Source organism: Scatophagus argus, chromosome 14, assembly GCF_020382885.2.
Source record: "Scatophagus argus isolate fScaArg1 chromosome 14, fScaArg1.pri, whole genome shotgun sequence".
Lineage (NCBI taxonomy): Eukaryota > Metazoa > Chordata > Actinopteri > Scatophagidae > Scatophagus > Scatophagus argus.
The window spans coordinates 10,849,979-10,877,241 of NC_058506.1; the positions used below are offsets into that span (position 1 = coordinate 10,849,979).

The 27,263-nt window shown below is 40.9% G+C and overlaps 2 protein-coding genes across 3 annotated transcripts in view; one reads left to right on the forward strand and one right to left on the reverse strand.

Moving 5' to 3' along the window:
* Positions 1 to 964: 964 nt before the first annotated feature.
* puraa (purine-rich element binding protein Aa) lies at positions 965 to 10,214 on the reverse strand. Its single transcript, XM_046410448.1, has 2 exons — positions 10,062 to 10,214; positions 965 to 5,333 (listed from the first exon to the last, which is right to left on the reverse strand). The coding sequence occupies exon 2, from the start codon at positions 5,251 to 5,253 to the stop codon at positions 4,396 to 4,398; it is 858 nt and encodes a 285-aa protein (XP_046266404.1). The 5' UTR covers positions 5,254 to 5,333; positions 10,062 to 10,214; the 3' UTR covers positions 965 to 4,395.
* A 2,040-nt stretch (positions 10,215 to 12,254) lies between these two features.
* nrg2a (neuregulin 2a) overlaps positions 12,255 to 27,263 on the forward strand; it is a 68,695-nt gene continuing 53,686 nt past the window's right edge. For both annotated transcript variants that reach the window (XM_046410405.1, XM_046410403.1), the window contains exon 1: positions 12,255 to 12,872. In XM_046410405.1, the coding sequence (XP_046266361.1) occupies positions 12,464 to 12,872 (409 nt within the window). In that variant the 5' untranslated portion in view covers positions 12,255 to 12,463. The remainder of the gene's footprint in view (positions 12,873 to 27,263) is intronic.

Genomic DNA, 27,263 nt, shown 5'->3' on the forward strand with positions numbered 1-27,263 from the left:
TCCCTGCCATTGTGCTTCTAAGTATCACATGATTTAAAATTAAAGGATTTCTATAGCCTTTCATCAATAGAATACATTGTGCTTTCACAAAGATAGTCTTGGTTTGACTAAATACAATTCGTCACCAGCTCTGATGTGTTGCACTCGGGCTTCGAAAGCCGTGATGACCTAAACCAGTGTGGGTTCTTGGACAAGGAGCAAACTCAAGAGTCTGAGTTGGCATCTGGGCTGGAGTCCATCTGAATTTAGCACATCTCCTTCAGTTTTTTCACCCTCCCTCCTGGCCAGCAGGGGAGCCAAGAGATCATCGACTTGACAACAAAGCCCAATCATGCATATGTCCTGCAGAAACGCCTTTGAGCATGTCCAGACTCTGCACTCAGCTCCCTGGAGAGTGACTGTTTGTGGTGGTGGAATAGAAAAACTTAACTCAGCCTTATATTGACCTTTTTCTAATGTGGTTTCTTTTGGTAGGCAGTCAAGACGTTACAGGAATATAAAATACATTATCTCCATATGTCATCACAACTTGACAGTGTTTTCAGAAGCAGAAACAACACTGAGACTGCTCATGATCTGCTGAATGACAATATCTGATCTATTTTAAGTATTTAACATCTGCATCAAACCATTTTACCAACATGAACATGAAATCTTAGAATACCATCTAACCGACTTAATAAAAGTTTCAAATAATAAATGTGGCAACCTGCTTTTTTTTGGCTTGTTTGTGTTAGCCACTGCAGCAATATGGCAAACCTCAAAACTCATCAGATTTAAAAAAAATAAATAAAAAAAAAATATATTTATATTATATATTTGCAAAAAGTTACGGAACTTAAAAGATGCGCCAGGTCTGTTGGGTCGCGACTAGTATACACTCCCATCTCTGTTATATGAGCAGTAAAGCTCACAGAACAACAGTCATTGCATACAGATGATCACAAACTGCATAGTCAGGATGATCAGAGAACATAGCAATGCTTTATTTTACAGCCTGATATCACACATTAAGTACTAATGTAGAAATCTCTAAGTAGAAATCGGTGATCACGTACTTCTCATTGCAAAGTTTGCATTTTAAAGGCTGTAAAATTAAGCTTTAGTAATTAGAATCATTGCAAATGTAGAGTCAGACATTGTGGACAAAACTACATCCAAATAATACATACTCTTCAACAGTGAATTGTAGACATTTTGGGAATTTTTTTCTCTTCCAACAAGAAATGAAACATAAAAAAAAACACATACATTTTGAATGTAGATTTTTTTCCCTTATGGGTAAATTAAATTTATTTTTAAAATTTGTCAAATGTACATAAATTATATTGTATGCATCAAAACCAAATGAGCAAATCAAAAACCCTCTTTAAAAAAAAAAGGAAAGAAAAAAAAAAGAACCAACAGAAATGAGAACGACATTCTTCGTTGAGATCATAAACAAATTGGTCAGGCGTTTCATTGACCTGGGAAAGCAAAGTGCTACACACAACAACCACTGAAGACAGTTCACCATACACCTTAATGAGGATTGGACTGAAGCACCTTTTCTTAGCTTAAAGCTAAAATGGAGATTTTCACTGTTTTTTTTTTTTTGTTGTTGTTGTTTTTTTTTTTTTTAAGTTTTGCTCTTCACAAAAACTCCATTGTACGTTTATAGTCTACCTTCAACAACCCATAAGTCAAGCTAACCATTTTCCTATAGAGGCATTCTTGCAGTGACATTGCTCTGTTTCAAGTTAAAGTACTTATGTGAACTGCTTGACCCAACAGGATGCTAAGACCTCAGTTTACTATATTTTCCTCTAGGATGGAGCTTTAAGTGCAAATAAAGGCATACAACTCCTTCATGAGAAATAAACATGGAATTCAGCCACATGCTTTCAAATAGTAATCATATATTTAATTGATATACATATATTGCCACCATTGGCACATACGATATTGCACACAGTGATGAAATGTTGCACAGAAAAAATAGATATATTTTTTGTGGGCGAAAACATTCCAAAATTACAAATAATGTGGAATAACGCTGAAAAGGTAAAACAACGTAAAACAAAACAAGACATGCTTGCTGCTCCCCATTAATTGAGCGACTTACAACTTACACAGAACTATCCAAGCCACAGAACGAGCATTTCCAAGGGGGCTTGCTGACAAAAATGTGTATCGCTTCCCACCGCTACTGATGTTCCCAGTCAGCCCCTGCTCTCTCTGCTAATGCGCTTGGTTAGTGAAGAGCCAACTCTTCTGCATCATCTTGCATCTAGGTGACCACCCCCTTCCATGTTTACATGTAGGCCGATACCTGGATGGCTGGGGAATGGGGATGGCAATAGAGTAAGGGAAGAAGGAAGGTAGCAGAAAGAAGTTAAGAATTCTGCTCAAAATTTTTCTTAAAGAGTTTGTAACAAACCCTTTTAGCACCACGAGTCGTGCACTAGCACACAAGGGGGCTGAGACACAAAAATGGAAGAAAGAAAGAAAGAGGAAACAATAAAAAGGAGCCAAACTGCGATCCAAAGCACCAGGCCAGCGTGTAAGCATGCGGAGTGTGTAAGGCACCAGGTTGTTTATATGCTGAAGAGGATGCTCCCGATCAGGTATCGTTTAGGCTATACCAGAGGCTCCAAAAATAGGTGGTCAAGGACAGTCTAGTTTGCTGGTTTCCAGTCAATCTAAACATGGGAGCAATCATTTAATTCAATGCTGAGGTAAATCTGACATTATCTGATTGTTGCCAGTTTCTCTGGAGTTTACTGACAGAGTTTATAAAACTGCTATCACACATCTATGAGATGCGACTGAACTGGTTTTGAACCAGTTGTTTTCCGTGTGGCAGCCCAAATATTTACAATTAGACCAAAACTGAATCTCATCACCCCAAGGTAGATATCTGGGCTTACAAATCTAGAAGTAGAGCTATGAGTATGTATCCAAAGTAGCCCCACTGAACTTAACATCTTCAGATCTTAACCTTGTTGGAATGGGCACATCCATTGACACACAGCTGGAAGTTCACCAACAGGTGAATTGAACCCTTTTCACCTTGGCTTATCCAGGCATGCACCTCAGTGGCCCTCCTCATTGTGTGATGGTGATATTTTGATTACAGTTCGCAAGGTCACTCCTTTCACAATCACGCTTTGAAACAACTTCCACTACAACTACACCAAGCCTTTGGATGGAAAAAATCAGTCGGTACTCAAACTTGAGATTCGTACACTATAGGCAGATAAAGATACATATGGAAGGGTCCTTGAGCCAATATTTTGGGAGACCAACGAAATCTATTTCAGTGCAGATTTAACATGCAGCAACAGCACTCCTTGGCACCATTTGGACTTTTATGACTGTACAAGATCACAAAATGTTTCTGTTTCATATGTACTAACCAATAATGCTCTGCTGAATTTTGCCTCTTTTTTTTTCAGACCACTAAGCCAATCAGCACAGTATGGGTACGGTGGTTGTCTTGTTAAGTAGTCTGCAATTCAGGCCATTTGCTACATGTTGTTACTGCATTTCCTCTATCAAATACACATTTAGTACCTTTAAAATGAACACATTGCATTAACAACGAGACACAAAGGTAGTCTATAATATATCCATCTGCATGGCAACAGTTTCAACTGAAACAAAATTACAATATTAATATTTCTTTGAATGCCTCTGGCAAATGTCATCATGTTAAGATCCATCGACCAGTTCAATATATTTGATTTTTATGCAATGTATATTGCACAACAAATAGCACTTATTTCATTTCATGAAAATGCCTATATGTTCCTTTTATACTGCATGACAACTAACCAGTTTTCCAAAGCAGGCCTAGCCCTCATATGATTTATGTGTAAACACATCTCTACTCACAGGTAAAGGTAAATAGGATGGCAAGTACATGTGACAACCTTTTACAAAGTTTTTGAATTTTGGTTTAAAAATTAAAATATCTGATTTGTGCTGAAGTCATTAGCTCACATGAAAAGGAAACGCTTTTTCCTCGAAACTCGGCAATAATTCCATTTGAACATTGCAAACACTTTTTTTTACAGTAACTTTAACTGGTACAAAAGTTTTCTGTTAATAAGGGAAATAAACACTCAGTTCAATATTGTTTGTCAAGTAGGAAACAATGTTCAAATATAATGTTATTACTTTGTTTAGCAGCCTGTTACTGTATTAATGGTGGATAAGTGGGGTAACATCCAGCGATGAGTGACAACATGTCATAACTGTCAGGTTGTGGAGGTTTCCTATATTGTGGGTGATGCTCCCTTGGAGTTAAACCATTACAGTTAAATCTTTAGATTTCTTTCTTTATACAGTAGAGTTTTTAATTATATTTCTCTTGTTATTTTCATTACTTTTGCATCTTTTTTGCTCTCTATATCAATCCTCGTCCCCATCGTCCGCCTGCATCTCCTCTTGTTGCTGCAGCTCGCATGCCCTTTTCTCCCGCTGCTTCTCCTGGATCTTCTTCATCTCCTCGGCATATTTACTGAAAGTATTCCCAAATTTGGACCACACTTTGTAGGGCACCGTAATTGAGTTGCGGTACGTTGGCTTCACCTCGCTTACCCTCATGAACACACCGTACTTATTGGATCCGACGTCGAAGAAAAAACGTTTGTTGTCCACAGTCAATGATGACCCTTCGGGCAACTCCGCAGGTTCGTCCTCTACACCGTAATCGTCAATAAGTTTAGCCAAAGCGTCACGAAACTCAATAAGTCCCTGGGCAGGCAAGGCAATCGTCTGGCCTTGCGTGGATCCCAAACCGGGCCCCCGGTTAACGGTCTGTCGAATCCTCAGAAACCGTCCCCTCTGGTTCTCTTTCAGATCCATGTAGTATTTCCGATTTTCTCGGACCAAGAACTCGCTTTTGAGTGCTCGCCTGGGTTCGTCCTGTACCAGTCCTGGGTTGGTCGGACCCAGCTGGGCATAATGTTCGATGAAGTCTCCCAAGTAGTCACGGAACTCGACCGCCACGGACATGGAGAGAGTGAGGCGGCTCTTGTTTCCACCGGCCCCGACTTCTGCTATCTTTAAGAAGCGGCCTTTCGCGTTCTGCTTAACGTCCAAATAGAAACGTTTGTTTTGGATGTCAACCCGCTTCGACGCCAGCTCTTGCGTCTCATGCTGGAGCCCGGAAGACGAGCCCGCCCCTCCTGCCGCTAGATGCATGGAACCGAAGCCTGGGCCCATGGCTGCTCCTCCCTGCTCACTTCCACTGTCTCTGTCCGCCATGATGCTGCCTGCCTGCCTTCTCCCTCTGTCTGCTGCAAAGCCACGGCCAGCCACAGCGAACGCCGGAGCTCTCGCGAGATCTACACAGAGAGGTAGAAAAGGGCGAGGGGGAGACGTTAACGCAAAAGCGAGGATGCTGTGTTGTCTCCCGCAATATGTAATGTCATGAGCTGTCACTTCAGTTGAAAATGAAACCTATGGTCGTTCAGAAGAAATGCTTTTCCAATAGTCTGGTTAGGTTTCGGTTTGTCGATGCAGCTTCTGGAAATGTTGCTACTTGGAAAAACCCTTGCTGGCCCTCTGTTTTAAAGAGAGCTAGTGATATGTATAAAAGTAAATGGATTTCCCTTCCAAAGCACCAGTGGGATATATCACACGTCTCTATTCACGTTTCATGTGATTTTAAAAGTTCTGAAGTAGCTGTGGATATCTGTCAAAAAAATATTACTCCCAATTTTAAGTGCAAGAATTGTGTTGTTCTTGTTGTTTTGCTGAATATTGTTGTTTTGATCCAGAAAACATTGACTTCTTACGATCATAAGAAAATTGTATCATGGCAGTCAAGCTTCATCCTTAAACTTTGCGTTTCGAGTCCCATCTAGTCTTTAGGCCACAAAACCAAATTATTTAATTTTTTAAATATTTAACGGCGCTGTATAGGCATTTGGCTAGTATTAAAATAACAAGACTACTAACGATGAATAAATCATGTATTTGCCCAATAGGCCTACCAGTCCTGTACAGCCAACAGGATTCACATGTGATCCCGGCTTAGTCCATGTTAACCTTTAATACATGTACAGGGTAAATAATTTAACCTGAAATGAAATGACACCGCAGTGTCATTTATTTCAATCATTAAAAGGTAATACTTCTGGTGGGAAAAGACCTAAAACAACAACACTATTTATTTTTAAACACTATATTACAACTTGTTCTCTCACAAGTCAAATTCAGATTTTGCTTTCCTGATATGGCAATTAATGCTGCCAAGGCGTGTCGGGAAAAGACAGAGACAGACATGTCAGTGGTTTAAGAAACAGTAGGCTATTTACGGATACAAAAGTTACCTCACCATAATGTCCTTAGCAGCTGATGTTATGATACAGACTCACCTCTAGTTAGATTAAAAGCGACATAAATGTCCTCCTTACACGTTAAAGAGGACGTGTATAAAGGGGCTGTTTCTTCTTGCACTGACGTGTCAGCTTGAATAAATTCGACGCGCAACACATTCGTGGGGCAAATAAATGTGTCAAAACGTTTTTAAGTAACGTTAATAACAAGTCCACCTGTGTACTCAGCAGGCCTTCAGTGAGTCCGGCTCGGCCTACAGCATGCGGGGCCTGTAACCTACCAGGAGCGGCACAGTGGCACTATTTCTAGTGTCTGGCCTCACGTTTATTTGACTGGTTATGATCATGGCTGGAGTCCACACCTTAGAACGACACCAGGATAGTCACCAGGCGGTTTCCCTTGTGTCCTTATAACCAGGCCTCACCCAGGCTGGAGAGTGTGTGTGCTCCTCACCGGCCCGCAAAACCTCTCAGTAGTTTAGCTGCACACGCCGCCAGCTGATCGCACGTTGCAGTCGCACTTAACGATGAGTGACTGAGTCAGAGCTGCTTTTTATTTATTTGATTTAAAAAAAATAATTAATTATTTTTTTTGTGGGGGGTCCATAACCGCATAAGTTCGTAATCTAATTTGTACTAATATATGTTTGATAGTCTGGAAATAATAGGCATAATTCATTGTGCTCTTATTGTACATTTCCAGGCGTCTTTACGCTACAAAAATCGATTGCCATCGCATGAAACGACCAAAGCATGTCCTCGTTTCCACCAAGGCCTATGCACAGTCAAATAAAATTGTCTGTTAGATCATCTTATAGACGATTATGCGATCTTATTGCTTTTGAAATAGCTGAAAAAATGCAATCAGGCCTTCAGTTTCTACTTGTGGAGTTGTTACTTCTAAAAAGGGGTTACCAAATCAACACATTTAAACAGGCTACACACATTTACCTGTTGTTGGGCACTTACTGTTCCCATGCTGACGATACTTTCTTCCTTCTTTACCACCTGCAAACACATTTAACTGTACAGACCTTTCACACGAAGCATCTATAGGCTACACACATGCAGGCCTTGATATATTTTAATGCGTTTGAGCCAACTGAAGCACATCATTATTGAGCGTTTTAATATGTCCCTCACACAACTTGCACTCCACTCAAATCATGTTTCATAAGGAGTGAACAAATAAGGCCATTTTTTTTAAATTTATGACAGAACGACACCAGAGTTTTATATGAGACATCAAACCAGTATAAGAGAATGTCACGTATAACTGCAGCTTTGCATTGTGAAACAGACCACGCCTGTGTGATTATTCTGCAGGTCTGTGGATGCCTCCCTCCTTCTACCTCCTTTTAGGTCGATTTATTTTGAAAAGCGTGTTTGTAAATGTCTGTAAGCGTACAGTGTCCATATCCGCTGGTCTCATCAAACTCTAAACAGAAAGGATGAACAGCAACTTCACTCTTTTAAAATTACGCACTCATTTCCAGCTCTTTGAGTCAATATTCGTTCTACACATCAGAAGTATTCATCTTAAAAGGAGGAGCATTGATCTTTAAAAAAGTATTTAGCTCGAAACAAGTAGATTTTATTCAATGACAAATGGACCAATCTGAACTGTGAACATTTTATTTCAGGACCCAACATGTACATTATTTTTTTAATTTATTTTTTCTACTAAAAATAAAAAAAAGGTACCACATTGACAGAACTGCTAAGAATAAATAATAATAATTATGATAATAAAATAAACGGTTACAATTTAGCGTGAACAGCTGTCGTCCATAAGGCTGTCTGAAGGCCTGAGTGGAGTTCAGTAGTACAAATTAAAGTTGTCCAATCAAGAAAATAAAACACTTTGTAATCTAAAACACAACCCCCCCCAACTTATTTAAGAGTATAGACTTTCCTTTTTATTTGTAGATACTGATAACTCTTGATTATTGTTACACAGTAAAAATATATTATTTAAAATATTTTATAGTTCAAATGTTGCTTGTCACTTTAAGGCGATATAAATGAATAAAATAAAACCCCAACAACTTAACAAACTTTTGTAAAGATTGTAAAGATTTCCACAATTTATTGAGTGCAACACTGGAATAATTCTAAACTTAATGAGACTATAATTCCTACGTTGGATGAGTATTGTAATGTTGAGTGAGAATGTTGAAGAAAGGCGAAGGTGAAGCAATCATTTCCATTTTGTGGTCGTAATTATTAGACCAAAGAAATAATAAAGAAATATATACATATATTTTTTTTAAAAAAAGTAGTATTAGAGAGGCGACATTATAATTGATAATATAACGATCATTAACCGTAAAACAGCAATAATAAACATGCTAAAAAATAAACGAGCCTACTGAGAATCAGTGAAGAAGACATAAAGAAAACATAAAGCTCACTGTGCACTCTTACGTGTCAGCCGCTGTCTGCCTCCATGCAGCCGGCCTGTAGGGGTTAGGCCTACCGCAGTTTAGCTGATTCCCTCTTCCCCATAACTTTATTTAACCTTGCACTGAATCTGTTTAGATTTGTTGTATAAACTTGTATAAATATGCCCAGCCTCTTATTGATTCCTGATCAGCTCTACAGCAGCCATCACTTCTTGTCAGGGACAAATCCAGAAGTAAAAAAAAAAAAGTGATCTCATTATAAGTAAATTTAGAGAGACAAAAATATTAAAGTGAGCAAAAAGAAATTAAAGGTAAATAATAAAGAGATGTCAATTTATCTGACTTGTGTCATTCTGTTCAGAATAAAGGCATGCGTGGGCTGTTTGTGCAGAAATGAGGGTTGTGCACGTTGGCAGTTTGGTTGGTTTATCCTCAGCGTACTTTTAATATTATATTGTTGAGTCCAAGCTTTTAATTCTTTGCATTAATTTCACTCTATTGCTATAGTTAAAGCAAGGAAGCAGCTGACCCTATTGTGTCACTCTTTTGTGAAGCGCTCTTTCTTTTTCTTTTCTTGTTTTCCTCAGTCAGTTCGATGTATGTGATAAATACGAGTCTAGATGCGCATAAAATAAGTAAATAATTCCTGAGGATCTTGTTATAGGCCTACTGAAACCCAGACGAGGTTTTGTTATTTCGGTGGTAAATATCAATTTGGATGTCTGCCGTGCAAGACACAATATCGTTTTTCCTCGTGGGGCCTCAATTGCCCATTAAAAAAAATCCCCATACAGAATATCATCCGATTTTCTAATCCAAATAATGACTATCAGGCCATTTCTGTCTAATTTATAGGCTTTACAGACCCTGCCTCTATGCAGTCGTTTATCAGCTGCCCAGACACACCACAAACAGCCCGTCCATTTAATTATACTATCATCAATCAGTATTTTTCAGAACATTTTAATCAGAAATATGAATCCGCAAAAGCGCTTCTTTCGAATTCCGAGGCCACGTCCAACGCAGATTTCAGCCTCAAAAAAAGGTGTCGTCACAGTTTTGTAAAAGGCAGGCGCTGTGGTCACCTCACAAAGTTTTGCCCTACATCCCGACTCAGGAATGCTGTGGCGCTGCTCCAAACGCAGCTCCGTTATTATTTTAGACCAGACGCACGACTGCATGTTGTGTGTTATCCTTCTGTAAAACTCTGCGAAGCGATGCCATATGCTGGGCTGCGCGTTATGACACTTAAATGCTGCAGGACAGTAACCATCCGAGTGACATGTAAATAAAGCGTCATTCCACCAAGCGAGATCCCACAACCTACCTTTACACCACTCCGTCTGCAGACGGAGGAGCGCCTTACAGCTTCGACGGCGCGCAGCAGGAGACCAGACAAGGCAAAAGACACATGTGAATGCGCTCGGAGGCCTTAATGACTGCACGGCAGACTGCTCCTGCTCGCTTCACAAGATGGACAAGAAACGGCGAGTCGTGGCACGGAGAGCGACACACGCACAAGTTCAACGCCGCACGCTTTCACCTCTGATGTCAACACGCATAGGAGCTCGGTACACTCACGCCTCCCCTTGGTGATACCGGGGAATTGCAGCTTTGCCTTCAGATTGTAACAGGTAGGACAACATTTTTGTGCAACTGTAATGGAGGACAGTGCCCTAAAGATGTATGTGACCGCTGCTGCTGTCATCACCACGTTAAAAGCACAATCTCTGGGTCGATATTATGCCTTTTCTATCACTTTTGCAGCATTTTAAGATCTGGGTGATACACCCGTACTCCGATGTGTGTCTGTTCTGGGCTGGTGTTAAAAAAGTGCTGTTACCAAAGCACTTTGGAAGCTTTTGTTACAAGATAAAAGGGCTGCAATTCACACAATGATAAAGGATTTTGTGCCAGTGTCTTATATCAGCAGCCTTGTGTAAGGTCTAATTTATAGGCCTCGTACACTTTCAGCACCATGGAGAGCAGCCAGGTCAGTGACAGGTCTGCAGGGCATGGCACAGGCATGGACACTTTCATATCCTTATGAGAAAACATGGAGCTGTATTTGTAATTTGTAAATGTGCAGCACTAATTACTTTGTCCTGATACTCATGGGCTCATACTACCCCTAGACCATACAGGCCTCTGATAACACAGTTAGGCGGTCTCAGTCCACACTGAGAATATTTTATTGGACAGTCAGATTTGATGTCCTGCTTTCCCCCCACTGCTGTTTGATTTACAGCAGCATTTACAGCAAGTATGTGTCAAGTTGCTCATAAATACACTGCGGTCAGCAGATGTCGCTCTTTGTGAATACTGTCACTACAACATCCTGCATCCGCATTCTATTTGGCATTTAAGCTAAACCGCACCAAACCATCACAATTATAACTTTACCTAAACATTGCCACTGACGGTAGTCCAACGTGCTGCTATGGCCCGTGACGAATCGTGTCTCTCAGTTCGTCCAGCCTCTTGTCAAAGTGCTCTGTCAGAGCTGCGTTATCACGTGAACCCTTTCACTTATAAATCTAAAAGCAGAGAGGAGCATATTTTCATTGACTTTTCTCCATCTCAAGTGATGAAAATAGCTTTCGCCCGCTTTGGACCCTAACATTGCAGCTGTTTTAGCTGTATGGATTTAATGCGGTGCTTCAACATCAGTTTTTTTTTTAGAGGCAGAGCAGCGAATGTGACCTGAATGCAGGGCATGACTTAATGGGATGAGACGCAAAACTCATTCAAAACAGTCTCTTGAAGAATCTGAAATGCTTTCGCAGCCTTAGTCATCGCAGCCATATGATTTTTCTCGGCCCACCGGACTATATGCGGCTGCATGTTTTGTCATGAGAATCTTTTTCATTTTTGGAGTGATGCCTTGGCTACAGTAAGATGCGATTTTGAGGAGGGACAGCCATGGATTTAGGATTTCGTTTGTTTCGTTATAACGTGAGATCACCGCTGATGAACCACCATGGATTGATTGGCATACAGTAACTGGGTTTGGGAGTGAGGAGATCGACCCTTTGGTCCATCGTTTGCCTGCATCTCAGTGCTCCAATCCTGCGTTTTTTGTTGACGGAGCCCCTTGGCAATCGGCGTTATTTTCTCTCCGTCTGTGGCTGGTGGGGGAGGCGGAGAGAGAGCCGCGGTGGAAGGCACCGTATTAGCGTTATAGCTGCCGAACACAAATCTTGTTTTATTTTTTGGAATGAAACGTGGCTTATGTTTTGCGACCGGACTACCAAACTTGGGGTTCACTGCAGCATTTTGCGTCTTTTCCCTCCGCTGCAGATGATACAGAAAACCATCATAGCGGTACCTCACCACTGCAATTTTTGGGCAAAGATAAGAGTGGCGTCGTCTTGCAGTTAAGGCTACTATGGCAGCATAGGGGGCATCTCCTGGAGGGGAGAATCCGCCAATTCCTTGCTTAGCCTATCTACAATGCCTTATTATTAGCAGAAAGCAGTGACTGGATTTGAAACCCAGCATCATCCCGCGGTTTCCCCCCTTTTCAAAGCTGCTGTTTACCCACTGAAAATCACTCGAAAAAGCAGCGGATCCCGATGGCATGGACACTTATGCAAGGTCTGCCGCGCTGCCGTGCTACTGGAGCCTACTTGCTGTCACTTCATTCAACCCAGCTCCATCGCCATCGCCCCGCAGCCGAGAGAGCCCTGCCGCAACGCGACCAGCGACCACCGAGCCAAAGCAGGCGGCATGAGGCTTGATTCAGTACATTTATCCATGCTGGTCATCGGGGTCTCATTCGCCTGCTACTCCCCGAGTTTGAATTCCCTGCAGGACCAGGCTTACAAATCCGCCGTGGTGATCGAGGGAAAGGTGCAGTCTACGCCTGTGAACGTCTCCTCGGAGCCGTACCGTGTAAATGTCAAAGTGCTGGATGTTTGGCCCCTAAACAGCGGGGGTCTGGAGCGAGAACAGCTCGTCACCGTAGGGGAATTTGGATCTGAGGCTCCGTGCACCAAAGTGAAGAAGAACCACAAGTACATTTTTTTCATGGACCCCACTGACGAGCCCTTGGTTTTCAAGGCATCGTTTGCGCCTCTGGACACGAGTGGAAAGAACCTAAAAAAGGATGTTGGGAAGATCTTGTGTGAGGACTGCGGTAAGTTAATGTATTGTGGATTACCGGTGAAGTCCAACCCGGAAGAATGAACGGTCTGTTAACAGCCCCTGGCTTAGGGCTTTTGGTAACGTGTACTCTGCTGAATTGTAGTTATTATGGCCACAGCATGGTTTGGAGTCAGTGGGTACCGGATAGGTGCCTAAGGGGCGTCTATGCAGCAATTTTCGACAACTCTCGCAGGCTCCCATAGCCCACATGATCAATCAAACTGTCTTTCTCTCTTTCTCTCTCATATTCTCGTTCCCCTGAACTGCATCAGACATGCGCCTCGCGCTGTTGCTTATGAGGAATTGCAGTTTGTGTGTATCGAAGTATCTGCAACCTGCAAACCCGCATTATATTCTACTTTTAGCGTTTTAGGCACATTTTAATGCATCCCTTTTCTTACTCGGCTTCATATGTAGATTTGCGTTTTCCAAAATGGTCTTGGCTTCTTACATGAACACCGAGCACCTGCTTTTCATGGACCCGGTGCAGTTTCAGGACCAGGGACAGCGGCCTTTATCACCGGTATCACGTGTGGAAAATCAGGCTGCCCTAAGCAAATTGGTTCCTAGGCTATATTTAGGTTCACGCCCTGCTTTAAGGCTTTAATACCCCACACTTTGGCATAGCTTGTCGTAGTCCAAGTCCTGTATATGCACACATGCATCTCCACTGCAGGAAAAGGGATAACAGTGGGTGTTGTGGTCCTTACCTGGAATCAACGGGGTTGTTGTTGAAAATACAGAATAGTCAACTTTATCACTCAGCATTTTATGGTTTTATTCTTTTGTTTATACTCATACACAAGTGGTTCTTGAGTGGACATTGGTCACTGTTGTCACTGTCATTGTCACTGATGGTAATCGGTAGTATTTATACTGTTTAATACTCTCTCTGCCCCTCCTCCTCCCATATGGCTTGTTGTAAGAATTCACAAAGGAAAATCAAGGATCATTATTTTGTTCAAGCTATGGCAGTTATTAAGAACAGTGCAGCATACTGTTGCACTGGCGCTGATGCAGCAGGCTGCACGCAAATACATGCAGTAATGACTGATTTTGAACAAATGATTATGAATGCACAGACACACATTTGTGTTTAAACCTTGTGAACTGTTTAGTGACAGACTTCATTTGGACAGAGCCACTAGCTCGAATGCATCAAAGAGTGTCTTTCTTGCTCTTCATGGGGCAAAACGTGTCTGTGCTACTTAAATTATGAAGTAGTTTCATTGTCTGCAACTTGAGCTGAAACACCTCCCAGTGCTCGTTATGGAGCCACTCCTTTACTTGTGTATAAAACTAATTTCACATGCCGGTCAGCCTGCAGCACAACTTCAAAACGTGAGGCAGCTCGTCTTCCATACTTATGACATAATGTTTTGAGCCAATTAGAGAATGTGTCACATATATAATAAAAAGACTACTTGACTACCAGTGAATGGCACACACCTTTGTACTTTCACTCAAGTGTTGTGGCCTAGAACATGATGTGTGCTCTGTACTGCCACCTTCTTAAATCCTCTTATCCTGTACTCATGAGACACGAATGCCCCCCTCTCGTCTTGATTTTGCCACACTCACTCTGCCTTTTAAACTCGTCATCCCATTAGAGAGGTAACACAAAATGCACCTTATTACCTCTTGAGTTCCTTGAACAACCCAAACATCCCACGTCAGTTCTTCTGCCGCTTAGCAAAGCTTGTCAGTGACGTGATCAAACTGGCACGGCCACCTCACTGTATAATTTGCCACGCCTGCTCTCTTGGGCCTCTGTAAATCTCTTTTATTTATTCCAAAGTGCCCAACAACATAGACAATGTTTCTCTGGTGCTCCATTGTAACTTAGATGCTTCTTACTCTGTGCTATTGATCTCATCACTGTTTCTTTTCAGACCCCGCCTGGTCCCCAACCATGCCAGTTTCTACATAGTCTTTCACACAGACAGATAAACAGCCAGTCCCTTGACATCCTCTTGTCCCTTTGAGCTCCTTCTTTCATTCAGCAGGGACCCAATATCAACGCTGACTCTTGTATTTCCCTTTCATATTAAGTGCTGTAAGACCACGTCAGTGCATCCACATTACAGGTCATTATGTGCTGGCCTTGAACCTTGAACTGCTGCATAAGCAGCTTTGTCTGGGACAAAACATAGATTTCAGACCCTCTTAGCACACATCCAAAACTTAACTTGAATCCCTCTTGAGTACGAGCTCCCACGTGTGTCAATCAGGGGATTGAACGTACACACTGTACAGCTCTCAAAGTGATGAAGCTGTTGTCTTCCAGTTCCTAAGGGCTGCCTGAAAAACATGCTCCATACGGAGCTCAGCACCTGAGCCTGTTCTTCAGGACTCAGTCAGCGGGGAGCTGTGGGTTTCCAGCCAAAGAAGAAAAGAAAACACCAATAAATATGGTTCTTCTGATATAGATCACAGCAAACTTATACAAACACAGACTCAAGCAGATCACATTGTATCTAACTGAAACTGCAACATCGTCTCTGATGTTACTGTACTGCATAGAAAAGAGAGTGGAGAAGAGTGTCAAGTGCTGCATTTTAGCGTAAACACAGCAAATATTTCAGTATTATTTGTTTAAGTTTGTGTCACATTTAATACAAGCTTGTGCATATTTTGACACACTTGTTTCACAGAATAAGGCCTTTCCCAGAGGACCATATGCACATATAACTGTCCCCATGACCTATCTCTTAGTGTGCAGATTGTATTCAGTCCTCTTTTTAGCTTGAGTATGTCGCTTGGCATGCATGGAAGTACTGAATTTATCCATTTATCGTAAGTGAAACGTAAAACATTCAGACAATGACTTCTTTATTTCGGTGGCAGAAGACTTCCAAAGTTAACGTATATACGATGTGCTGTTTTTTTTAATCCACCAAGAGTATGAGATGACAGAAAAGAAAATGACATCTTCCTTAATGGGAGTGGATATGTTCTTAGCTGGATTGGTGTCTGATGTAGCTGTACTTTCAGGACTGTAAATTCAAGTATGTCACATCTGCCTTTTAGCTCTCACTATTTAGCATAACAATAGTGTTTTTGTCCTTCATGGCTCAGTCTAAATCAAAAGTCTGTACAATGAAAGAAATGTGGCAAGCGAGGCCTCTAGCTCTTTGTCTATCCATAGACCCCATGGAGGAGACCTAGATAATTGCATTTTGTGTTTGCATGTGTGTGGGTGTATGCAGACTGGTGGGAGCATTGCATCAGTAAAAGACAGTACAAGTGCAACACAAAAAAGGTCATCTGAGTCGAAGAGTAACACGACGCCCTAAAACCGCCTTCATATGTGTAATTAACGAACGTGCAAATCATTCTCGCTCTTGTGAGTATTTATTTGTTGCTCTTTAGGCCCATTTATCTCTCTGAAGTAAATTGATGTAACATTGTTGCAGTGAATGCACAGTCTATCACAAGTCAGCCGCTGTGAAGTCCCGCTGTATGCAGGTCGCAGCTGCTGCATTGAGGTGATAGACGGGCAGAGTTTTGCTCTGAGCTATGCATCTTTATGTGAATTGAGAGAGTTCTTCAGAAGAGCTAGACATAGAACATGAATGACAGCTGCCGATGGCTACTGGGCTCTGCGGTTTGTCCTGCAGCAGCATGAATCAACAAGCACCCACAGGTTGGTCATTATATCCTAATAGCACATTCAAGGGCAATTTATCAAACAGCGGACCATGACATAGGTGCTCATTTACTGTATTTCACGGCCAAGATTATTGTTGTGTGCAGGATATTTGTTGGTTTAAATAAGAAAGACTGTAGCTGTTTTCAGTTCTGCAGTGTCTCCAGCCCAGGGCAGAGGTACAGGCTAATGAGAGGAAGGTTATAGTGTTTGTGAGGACTGTTTTCTGTGATCATGGGGTCATATACTGTATGTAAACTCTCTGCTCTGCTGAATCTCTGCTCAGCTACTCTCACATGTTAGCTTCATGTATAAGATAAAAAAAGCAAAAAAAAGAGCATGGCCATTTTCAGTAACTGGTCCCTGTATTTTTGCTCTTATTAGGCTAGTTCTCACAGTCACTCAGACTTGTGCTCCACATTTCTGAAGTTATAATTTCCCAAGCTGTGATTATAACAGAGTGAGCTTATTGGGTCTCTGTGTTTTGGGCCTACAAAAGTCACAAGTTGTGGCAGATCAGTTTTCGTGGTAGAGTTGAGGTTTACTGATTCAGGTTATGGCTGCTACATGTTTGCGGGCCTCAGCTGTTAGAAAGCAGAGACAATGAAAGTAAGAGGTGTGCTTGCAGCCTTTCAGTCACTAAGCTTCAGTAGCTCTTAAAAATATCAAATCATGGGAATTTCCTCATGTGGTGTTTGTGACTAATGCTGTTCAGTGTTATCGTATAATGTGTGTACACCTGTGACTGAGGAAAAATCGCGGTCATTGTCTTTCTCAGTATTATGTTGAATGTGTTGAGTTTGCAACAAAGCTTAAAATAATCAACTATATATTCCTTGTACAACAGAGCCAACAGTTATGAGATTATAGAAGATTCATAGCAAAATTAATTCCTTTCCTGCTGAGACATGATTGCCACAGATTTGTTTGGTGGTAATATTGTGTAAGCCAATATTTTGTCTCGTTCACTCTTGTGTCAATTGATTCATTTAATCTGTAAAGTACTGTGAAGCTCTTAAGAATGTTTGTTGAGGTTAAATGACTAAGGAATGGGAAATTTAAATTCCTGTTCCGCATCAGCATTGGTCTTCTCAGTGGTTACTTTGAAGCGCTTTACGTTCAGCAGTCCTTTAAAATGACATAAGTCCAGGCTTCACAAACGTTATCCACTCAAAACTTCTGACATTTTCTAGATCTTTCTTAACAGGACTTTAGGTATTACAGTGCAACCACGATTCCTAAAAAGCTGGGACGCTGTGTAAAATGTAAATAAAAACAATAAGATGCAATCATTTGCAAACCAGCTGTGTTTACCAACAATGGTTTTACAACATGCTCATGTAGTAACATCCATTATACAATCATGTTTCACAAAGTGGTGAACCTCACCCCATCAAGGATGTTCCTTTCCTGTCACCTGTTACAAATGTTTCACACTGGTGTTTTTTAATCATCATACAGCTTTTCCAGTTTCTTGTTGTCTATGTCTCAAGTAGTTTGAAATGTGTTGCAGGCATCAAAAACCCAATAATATTTAAAAAAAAAATCGATGAAGTTGATGAAATACAACATTAAATATATTGTTTCAGCTGTTTGCTGTTGTGGGACAGCTGTATCCACGGTGGTTCAATAGTTGTGTAAAGACATAGGCATGACATGCACTATATAGACAAAAGTATCCAGACACACCTCTTAATGGAGCTGTTTTTCAGGGGTTGGGCTTGGTCCCATACTTCCAGTGAAGGGAAATCTTAATGCTTCATATCAAGACATTATGGACAAATGCTATGCTTCCAACTTTGTGGCAACAGTTTGGGGAAGGTCCTTTTCTATTCCAGCATGACTGTGCCCCAGTGCACAAAGTAAAGTCCCATAAAGACATGGCTGGCTGAGTTTGGTGTGAAAGAACGACCAGCCATCAAACACCTTTGGGGTGGACTGGAAAGGAGAGCCAGGCCTTTTCATCCAACATCAGTGCCTGACTTCACAAATGCTCTACTGCGTGAATGGGCAAAAATTCCCACAGAAACACTGCAACACCTTGTGGAAAACCTTCCCAGAAGAGTGGAAGCTGTTAAGGCTGCAAAGCTGTATATGTATTTAGGATGCGATGTCATTAAAGTCCCTAATGATGTAATGGTCATTTGTCCCAATACTTTTGTCTATGTAGACTACACTATATCTATCTATCTATCTATCTATCTATCTATCTATCTATCTATATATATATATATATATATATATATATATATATATATATACAAATAGACTCTATATGTCAAGTATACTCATCACTCTTTATGCAATCAACTTGCAACCTGTCAGAGGTGTTTCTTGCTCCAGACCCTGGAAACAATAAGCAGTGAACGGATGGAATAACAAATGTTTTCAGTTGTGTATATGTTTAAAAGCAAATGATCTCCTCTGTTTTTTAAAAGTATTTGTAAGTTAGTTTGTTTTACACATCGTCATTTTATGTTTGTGCCACGTATGTAAACAAATGCACAGACAAATGCAGATGCTATGCATTCTGTGAGTGTGGCAGCTGCTGTGTAGTTAATCCTGCACAGCGGTAATCAGGGTAAAGACCTGATGTGTATTAGGATGACTACTATGCAGTTAGGCTGTGTGTCACTGTCATAACACACCAACCTGTGCACCAAAATATATTACTGGCATTGCTTCAACATTAATAAATTACGGGCTTTGGTGCAAACATACAATTGATAGCTCAGTGTAGTCCTTAATAAAAGAATTTCTTAAAAATACTATTTTGTCAGTATAGCCTACCCCCTTTAGTTACAACCACAGATTACTCCAAGATGTCAGAAGAGCTCACTGCCTGTGTTTTATTTCAGTAGATTTTTGAATGTGGTTAAATACAAACTTATGACTTGTTTGGCATATCTAAAACTCTTCATAAGTTAGGCAAATTGGGCGTTTCTTCAGTTACAGGTTGCTTATAAAATTGCTATAGTTCAGGCCTACATGTTAGAACACAGTCTATGAAGATTCACCAGTTAGTCAGATCCGAAGAAGACAAAACAACCTCAGGAATCTAAAGTAAGTCCGTTTGCCTTAGACTTAGCAGTTAATGCCCCAGCAGGCATTTGTCTTGTCCTTATACATCCAGCTAACATGTAGAAAAAATGAGTTAATTTTGTTCATCCAACAAAAAAAGCTAGACGTCTGTCTCATTCACAGTGCTTTAGAGAAGTGATGGCACAATAGTGATGTAGAAAAGAGTTTACAGAGAAGTGGTCTATAGTTCTGGACTCTAAGAAATGCTGCAAGAGAGAACTAGTTTTTGCTCAAACAGAGAACTAACTAAACCTGTCTAGCTCATTGCCTATCACATGCCTGCAATCCATGCCAGCAGCATTGACTATGTTTCTCTGGCAGCCCACAGCACCTGATGAAATAGCTGTCTTGATTTTAGCCAGAGTGACAGCAGACCTTTCTCAACATGTACAGTTTGACGAGACATATCAGGACAAGGTGTAACAGGTAACAGTGGATTGCTCTGATGTTCCAATAAGCTACAAGTCAGCATGTGCAATGTTAGGAGACATGCTCATTTAAATGGAATGCAGTCACTATTAAGGTTATTAGTTACTCAAAATGTCTGCCTCGGAGGAAGTTTAAGCAGCTTGTCTGGTATTTCACAGTAGCAGACAAGCTGACAAATGCATCCAGAATGGGATAACGTCACAGATGAGATCACGAGTATGCAGGCTCAACGATTGTGCCAATGTCCAAATGTTCAATGTCTTTTTATATGTGGAATATCATTATTGCTACATTTTAATGTTATATTGCTCCAAAATTGATAGTGCACTAAAAGAAGTCCAACAACACGCATGGAGGTTTTCAAGATGACACTCCAAAAAGATTAAGAAAAATAACAAAGTGAAAACAAAGTTGTGTTATGACAGACTACAGTAAGCCAAAGAGCTCTTATCACAACAAAAAGATCCCCGTCTGATGAAAAATTACTCTGGAAAGCTCTAACAACACAATATTAAGTTGTTGTCACTTTCTAATTCTGCTCTAATGTGCTGCACCACAGAACTTAAGTTCTACCACTCATTATGAGTGGTTTAACATTAGTTTAGTTCTACATGAGTGATTTAACCACTCTACTGTGACAGAATTTTTCCTCAGTTTTAAATGTCTGTTTAACATGCCCTTTGATTTCACACACACCAAAGCAGTGCTTTGGATGATTATAAATTTCCATGCTGTAATACAGAATTATGTCTGGGTTCATGGAGAATAATGGGCTTACTCCAAGTTCAGTTGGATAAGAACTATGAAAACAAATCTGCAATGCTGTGCACTTTAAGTCTGTAATTTAAGTCTTTGTGTAATTTATCAAATTAATCATATGCTACAAATAACTGCAAACTGCTTTAGTGAGATTTTCCAAGAAAGTAAAATCTTTATTAGATGTTGAGACTCAGCAGATCAAAGCCAGCAACATGGCATGTTAGTAGAGGTGGTAAATAAGGGGGAAGATAGTTTATATGTTTTCATAGTTAAAACCTGTTTATAGGAACTCTGCAGACATCAATGGCAAAATATCCATTGTGCATTCAAAATATGTTTTGATTTGGAAACACTATTGATATTTTGTATTAATAAGCAATAATGATAATTTTGGTGTCCGTGGGGAACATATGGTTTTGTTTTGGGGTTTTTTTTTTTCAGTTTTTAGGTCATTTTGATGGTAGAATAATTAGAGCAAAGAGGGAAAGGTATGATTATGAATATGCATGTAGAGATATATGAACGAGAGCCAGGCTCTTTGTTAATGTTGTGTGTTAAAAATGTTAAAAAAATGTTAGAATCATTGGTATCACCCACAGTACTGTACTTCTGCAACATTGCAGCTTGCTAACAGCTGGCCGAAATCAGCCATCAGACAGAAGAGCAGGATTAGGTCGGCTGCTGGTGGTGTGAATGCAGATTAGTCGTACAGTTAGTACATAATGTCACAACCAATAATCTCCATTAATCTCTGGCTTGAATTCATAAAATGGCATGAAAGCTGCTTTTGGAACAGCAAACCTATTTAGACCTGAATTTGATTATTTTCAGAGGACACACACACACACACACACACACACACACACACACATTTTGTCTTGTGGACTTTAAACTAAAAAAATTCTTAATTTTTTTATGTGGTTGAGGGACTTTGACCGTGTCCCCTTGCATCACTGCAGACTGCTGTGACTGCCCAGCAGCAAGCAGCTGTTGTTCAGTAACAATCAAACTAATATATATTAACTATAATCCGAGATGAAAGAGAATTTACAGTAAATGTCAGCAGTATTTTGTCTTTAGCCTCTCTGATCCTGGTTTATACCCTGCCTCTTTGCTTTTCCAACCATGAGGCCTTTGAATTTTTCAACCCACTGAAGAATGTTGCCTTCACCACAATGAGGCAGTATATGATCAGGATCAGGAGGCAGGAGAAAGACCGAAAAGTTGAAAGGGATGAGTCCGTTGGGAATGTCACAGCAGTTGTTAGACTCCCTGCCCCTGCGGCTGGAGCTGTGTCAAAAACGCCAAGAAGCCCACAATCACCATGCAGTCTGGGAGATATGTGCAGGATAACAACTGTGCATGTCACTGCCATTTTTGACTTTGTTCACAAAGGAGTCCATCTTCCTAGTATTAGACCTGTGATGTTAATACCGCACTTACTTAGGATTGGATGTGTTCTTTTGACTGAACTAATCATAATGGAGCCTCTTGGGGACAGGCAGTCGTGGACAGTGTTGGACAGAAGTCAAAGAGATGCCCAGTAATGACTCTGAGCAGTTGTACAGATAAAAACGACCAAGAATCAATGAGAAGAAACAAAGAATCGGGTAATTTTGAAATGCAACAGTGCTAGATAAGATTGTTCCCTTAAAAACATTACATTCTGAGTAGGGTTCTTGAGGGTTCTTCCTTTTTTTAACCAAAAAATCTCTAGACCAATCATCAAAGCCCCCCAAAATCTACAATGACATTAACAACACAAAAAACTCAAGAAGTGATCAGCCTGCTTTCTAATATGGCCTAGTGATATTTCTCACCTGATACCACAGTTTCATGTGTTTATGTTGGCCTGCTCTTTACGACTTGTATGCCTCTGCTTTGTAAAGGCAGTTTAAGTTTACCCTGCCTTTTGAATCATTCAGTAATTTGCAGCTATCTTGGGCTGCAATACACTTCCTTCACAGGCTGCAGCCAGTGCATGTAATTAAATATTTAAAAGTTTTTTTCTGCGCACAGCATGAAAGGTAGTTGGCAGAATTAACCCTTTAAGGTCTCGAATGGTATCAGCTTTCGACAAGAACTCGGGTGTCAGAGTACAAAAGCATGCACATCAGTAACAGGTAAATCTGAAATCTAAATCCACACTATGGACTGTACATGTGGAGGTGCAAAGGCAGAAAATGTCTGCGTCTCTTGTATTGTATTTTAGCATGAAAAAGCCATGGATTTGTCACTTTGCTACCAGAAAACAGCAACAGAACAGAAAACAAACAGCTGATAAAACACTTTTATCCCTCTTTTCTTGGCATTGTGTCTGGAATGCCTTATGCTCATAAAATAATGTAGTTCTGTGCCCTAAATTTCACTATGTATAATGAGGCCAATAGATTAAGAAATTCTTTGGTGGAAAAAACTGCCAATAATTGGTTTCAGGACTATTAACCTTGTTTCATATGCATTTGGCTTTGTTTACATCTATTGACAGCTCCTTTATTAACCCTGCTGAGTCCGGTAATCCAGCTCGGGATCAATGCTTGTAAATGGCATAACTCAGAAAAACCCAGGTAAGCTCATTTTTCACTGATCTGAAATCTGATTAAGCCGCTTAGCTTCCTCCGATATTAAACTGGTTACTGTGGCATATAATGTCTTTCTCTACCCACTTCTGATACCTGTTGTCTCTGCAAACTCATACTGACACAGGGTTAGATTCACAGTTGATGGATCATTTTTATGAACAGTATAATTGCCTGTAACACCAGGCTTGTTGTCAGTGTGTTATGATCACAGAAATTACTGCCGAGATCAACATTGTTTTGGCATGTTGAAGAAGAAACCTACTATTGCTCAGTCCAAAGAGGGAGGGTGAAGCTGGCGGGCATAGATTTCCATGTTTCTTTGCCCGTAGCTGTTTCTAACTGTGGGCGTAGCAGCACAGAAAACACATTCCATAATATTCCATAAACTGGTTTATAGGTGACAATGGGGATGCTCAATCGCAGGGTGCCAAAGGTTTGTATAAACAGCTTAAAGTCTTCCATGTCAGCCTCAGCGTCAGTTTATTTATAGTACGTCACACAAAATAAAAAGGAAAAATAGATGCATTGTCTCGTTGCCAATGTCAGTAGAGAAAAAGAACATGAGTCAAAACTTGAGCAATGTTATAATTTCTGCCAATTTAATGTCCTGCTGACAACAGCAGGGAAAGTTTATCACTTTTCTTTGGTGCTGATGAATTTATGATGGCGTTTCAGAAAACAAGGCAACGTGTTTTAGCTAGAAGGTGTAAGAAAATATCTGATCAGTTATGATTGTAAAATGTCAAGAAAGGTTAACAAAGTTACTGGTAGAATGAATTAATACAGCTAATTGTTATTTGATTACATTTGTCTTTTTTCCAAATAGTAAGAGGTGGATATTATTGAGCAGAATTGTAGTGTATGCCTACATTTTTGAAGACAGTATAAATCAGTGCTGTTTAGAATATGTATGTGGATATTTTGACATTTCAATTCACCTGAAGAACTGATTTATTGCAGCAGTTTGTGCATGAAATCCGCTCGTCAGTTATTCATTTGTAGCTCTGTCTGCTTCTTCATTGAAGCGTCTTCTCACCGAGGTGTCAGGTAGATTCACAGGAAGCAGCGTGACACTGAAGGACAGAGCAGGAGATAACCTTTCACTGCAGGCTTTCTCTCTGGCATTCATTGACTGGAGGCCTCAGGCCAGCGCTTCACTGTCATCATGGGCCAGTGTCTAGTCCTCTCCTGGTTTTATCTGTGGATTTCAATGCGTTATGTGGGGTCAGGATATGATGGCAGAAACAATCATCTTGTGGACATTTGTTATGGTGATAAAGTTTGTTGTTTCAACACAGGAAAGCGAGTGTTGCCTGGGACTGGTATGCTGAGTTCAGTTATAAAAACTGTGTTCAGCCACACAGTTTTTAAAACATACACAATCTAATCCTAATCTCCTCCAATTCTGTTTCACTTCATAACGACTGCAGTCAAAATAAGAACATTTCCACAGGTCTGTGTAGATGCTTGCCAGTGTTTGGGTGTGTTATTCTTCAGGTAATTGGCTGAATTTCTGTAAAGTGCATTTGCTATAATTCTGTTTCGGCAAGCATATGCATGTTTTCCTGCGTCAGATATGAGATGGCTAGTTTCAGAAGCTTGTCTGAGTTTGCACAGTGATACAGGCAGTGCCGTGTAGTCCAGAAAAAACATCACACACTGAGGAGGTGAGTGTAAAAGTGTAATATAACATACCAGTTATAAATGTCCAGAGAAAGCTGACAGTGTCCATGACAGGAACTTCAACAAAACGACACGGAACAAAAGGACCATGGGAAGGGCAACTGTGTTTGTGTGCAGCGTGCCGAAGTGTTGAAAAGAGGGGCTGCCGGCACTCCCGCTGGGCGCCTCCCGGTGTGTTTAAGGGACGTGTCCGGCCATGTTCACCCCACACACACAGTACATATCCTGAGAGAGGGTTTGTTTCCTCAGGTATGTTGTAGGTGTGGATTGATGTGTGTCTTAACATGAAAAGACTTTAAACAGAATGGAATGGCTTGTTAGCAGCATTTGGAAGTGGACCAAGAGAAAATCATGTTTCCCCTCAAGTGAAGCGGGTCTCCTGCTTTGAGGCAGAGGTTTGTTTCAGCAGGACGAGGGAAAACATACTTTCATAGCAGAGAAGAGATGAATTGCCTAATTCTGTGGTCTCTCATTGAGTGTTACCGTCTTGAACGTAACACAGAGGAGGAGCTGATAAAAGATTATGACAGTGCTGACTCACAGAGGAATTACTTGTAAACAACTTGACACACTCATTCCTGAATATTTACAGTATGTATGTGGATATTTAGACATTTCAATTCCCCATCATCCCACTGTAAGATGACCAGATACTTGACACACACACACGCACACGCCCACAGCGATGGTTGCGTCCTGTCTGTGTGTGACGCCATCGGGTTGTAAAATCTGGAGCTTTTCCAGAGTGAATGATTTGGAGATCGCAAAAGTTAGTAAATCCCCAGTGGGGTTTCATTCATTTTCATGAGGGATACACTTAAACTTAACAAACAACACACCTGAATGGTAAAATTTGCATGCAAAACACAGTACAAGGCACAAAATATTGTTGCTCATTTAGACGATTATTAAATGTTCAGATAATTACAGATAAAAGCATGCATGTCTGTCTGTGATTACTCTTGCATGTGTGTGGGGTGTGTGTGTGTTTTGTTAGTCGGCTGTTACTCTATCCTTTACCCTTGCTTTCTTCTGACCTTCCACCAGTGCTCCTGCTCATTATTGTGTTGCTCTAATCTGGAGGGGACAGGACTGGGTGCAGAAGTGTATTTATCTTCCTGCACAAATAGGACCTCTTTCCGTCTGGTCCCTGCTCAGCTTGTTGTTGAAAGATAGTGAGCAGCGTAAAGAAAGCTTCAGTATGTGTGTGTGTGCGTGCATGCGTGTGTGTGGTGTGTGTGTCTGTACACGGGTGAACTGAGATGTGTCCCAGCTGGCCCACAGACCAGCACACTCACCATCACCTCACTGCAGCAAATGCAGACAAAAGAGGAATATATCTCTCTCGTGTGATATCGATACCCCTTAACTCCGGGGTTGTTTTACCCTAAATGAGAAAGCAACATTCCTCACAGAGGTCTGTTGTACTTGTAAAAGCCAGTAAGATCAGTGTTACAGAAAGTCCCTGTGGTGTGAGCCCCATTTCCGCTTTTTCTCCATCACATCTGTTGCGATGTGTACTTTTGCTACACATTGTCTAGGCATGTTTCTTTTCATTCCCTTGTTGTCTCCATGACATTAGGCTCACAATAGGGCAGTTATCATACTGCAAATGGCCATGGGCCAGAAAACCACTGTAAGCAAGCCAGCATTACAAAATAACACGAAATGCACCTAGAAAAATAATACAATAAAAGGTTGGCCTCTCTTTTTTTTTTAAACTATTGGTCAACTGTTTGTTTTGCACTGTGGTCAACAAGTTGAGACTAACCTTTCCTCCTCTGTCTTAGCATTTCATCTTTATCCACACAAACATGGTTTAGTATTACATTATTACTACATGGCTTTTTGAGCAACAATTAATGCTCTGTTGGCTAAAACTCAACTATTAGATTTTAGGCTAAAGCTTTGGTACTGTTCCTCCGTCACTAAGCTGCTCATACTGGCGGTGACTTGCTTATTTAGAGCTATTACAGCTTCAGCTAGCTTTGACCTCTTTCTTAGCACTGGGGTTGTCAGTCACTGGTGCGTTTGGAGACGGATTTAACTGCTTCTAGAGGGATGGAGAGGGTTTTCCGGGCCTGTGCAGTCATCATGTCTCTCTGGGATGACGCAGCCACAGTCCTGGCTTCCTGTTAGCCATGTCTGGCCTGCCAGAGCACAGTGTGAGGCTGGCACCTTCAGCCAGGGCCACCCGCTT

Bases quoted from the DNA above. Each gene is read 5' to 3' on its own strand.
- puraa (XM_046410448.1), bottom strand. From the start codon at position 5,253: ATGGCGGACAGAGACAGTGGAAGTGAGCAGGGAGGAGCAGCCATGGGC.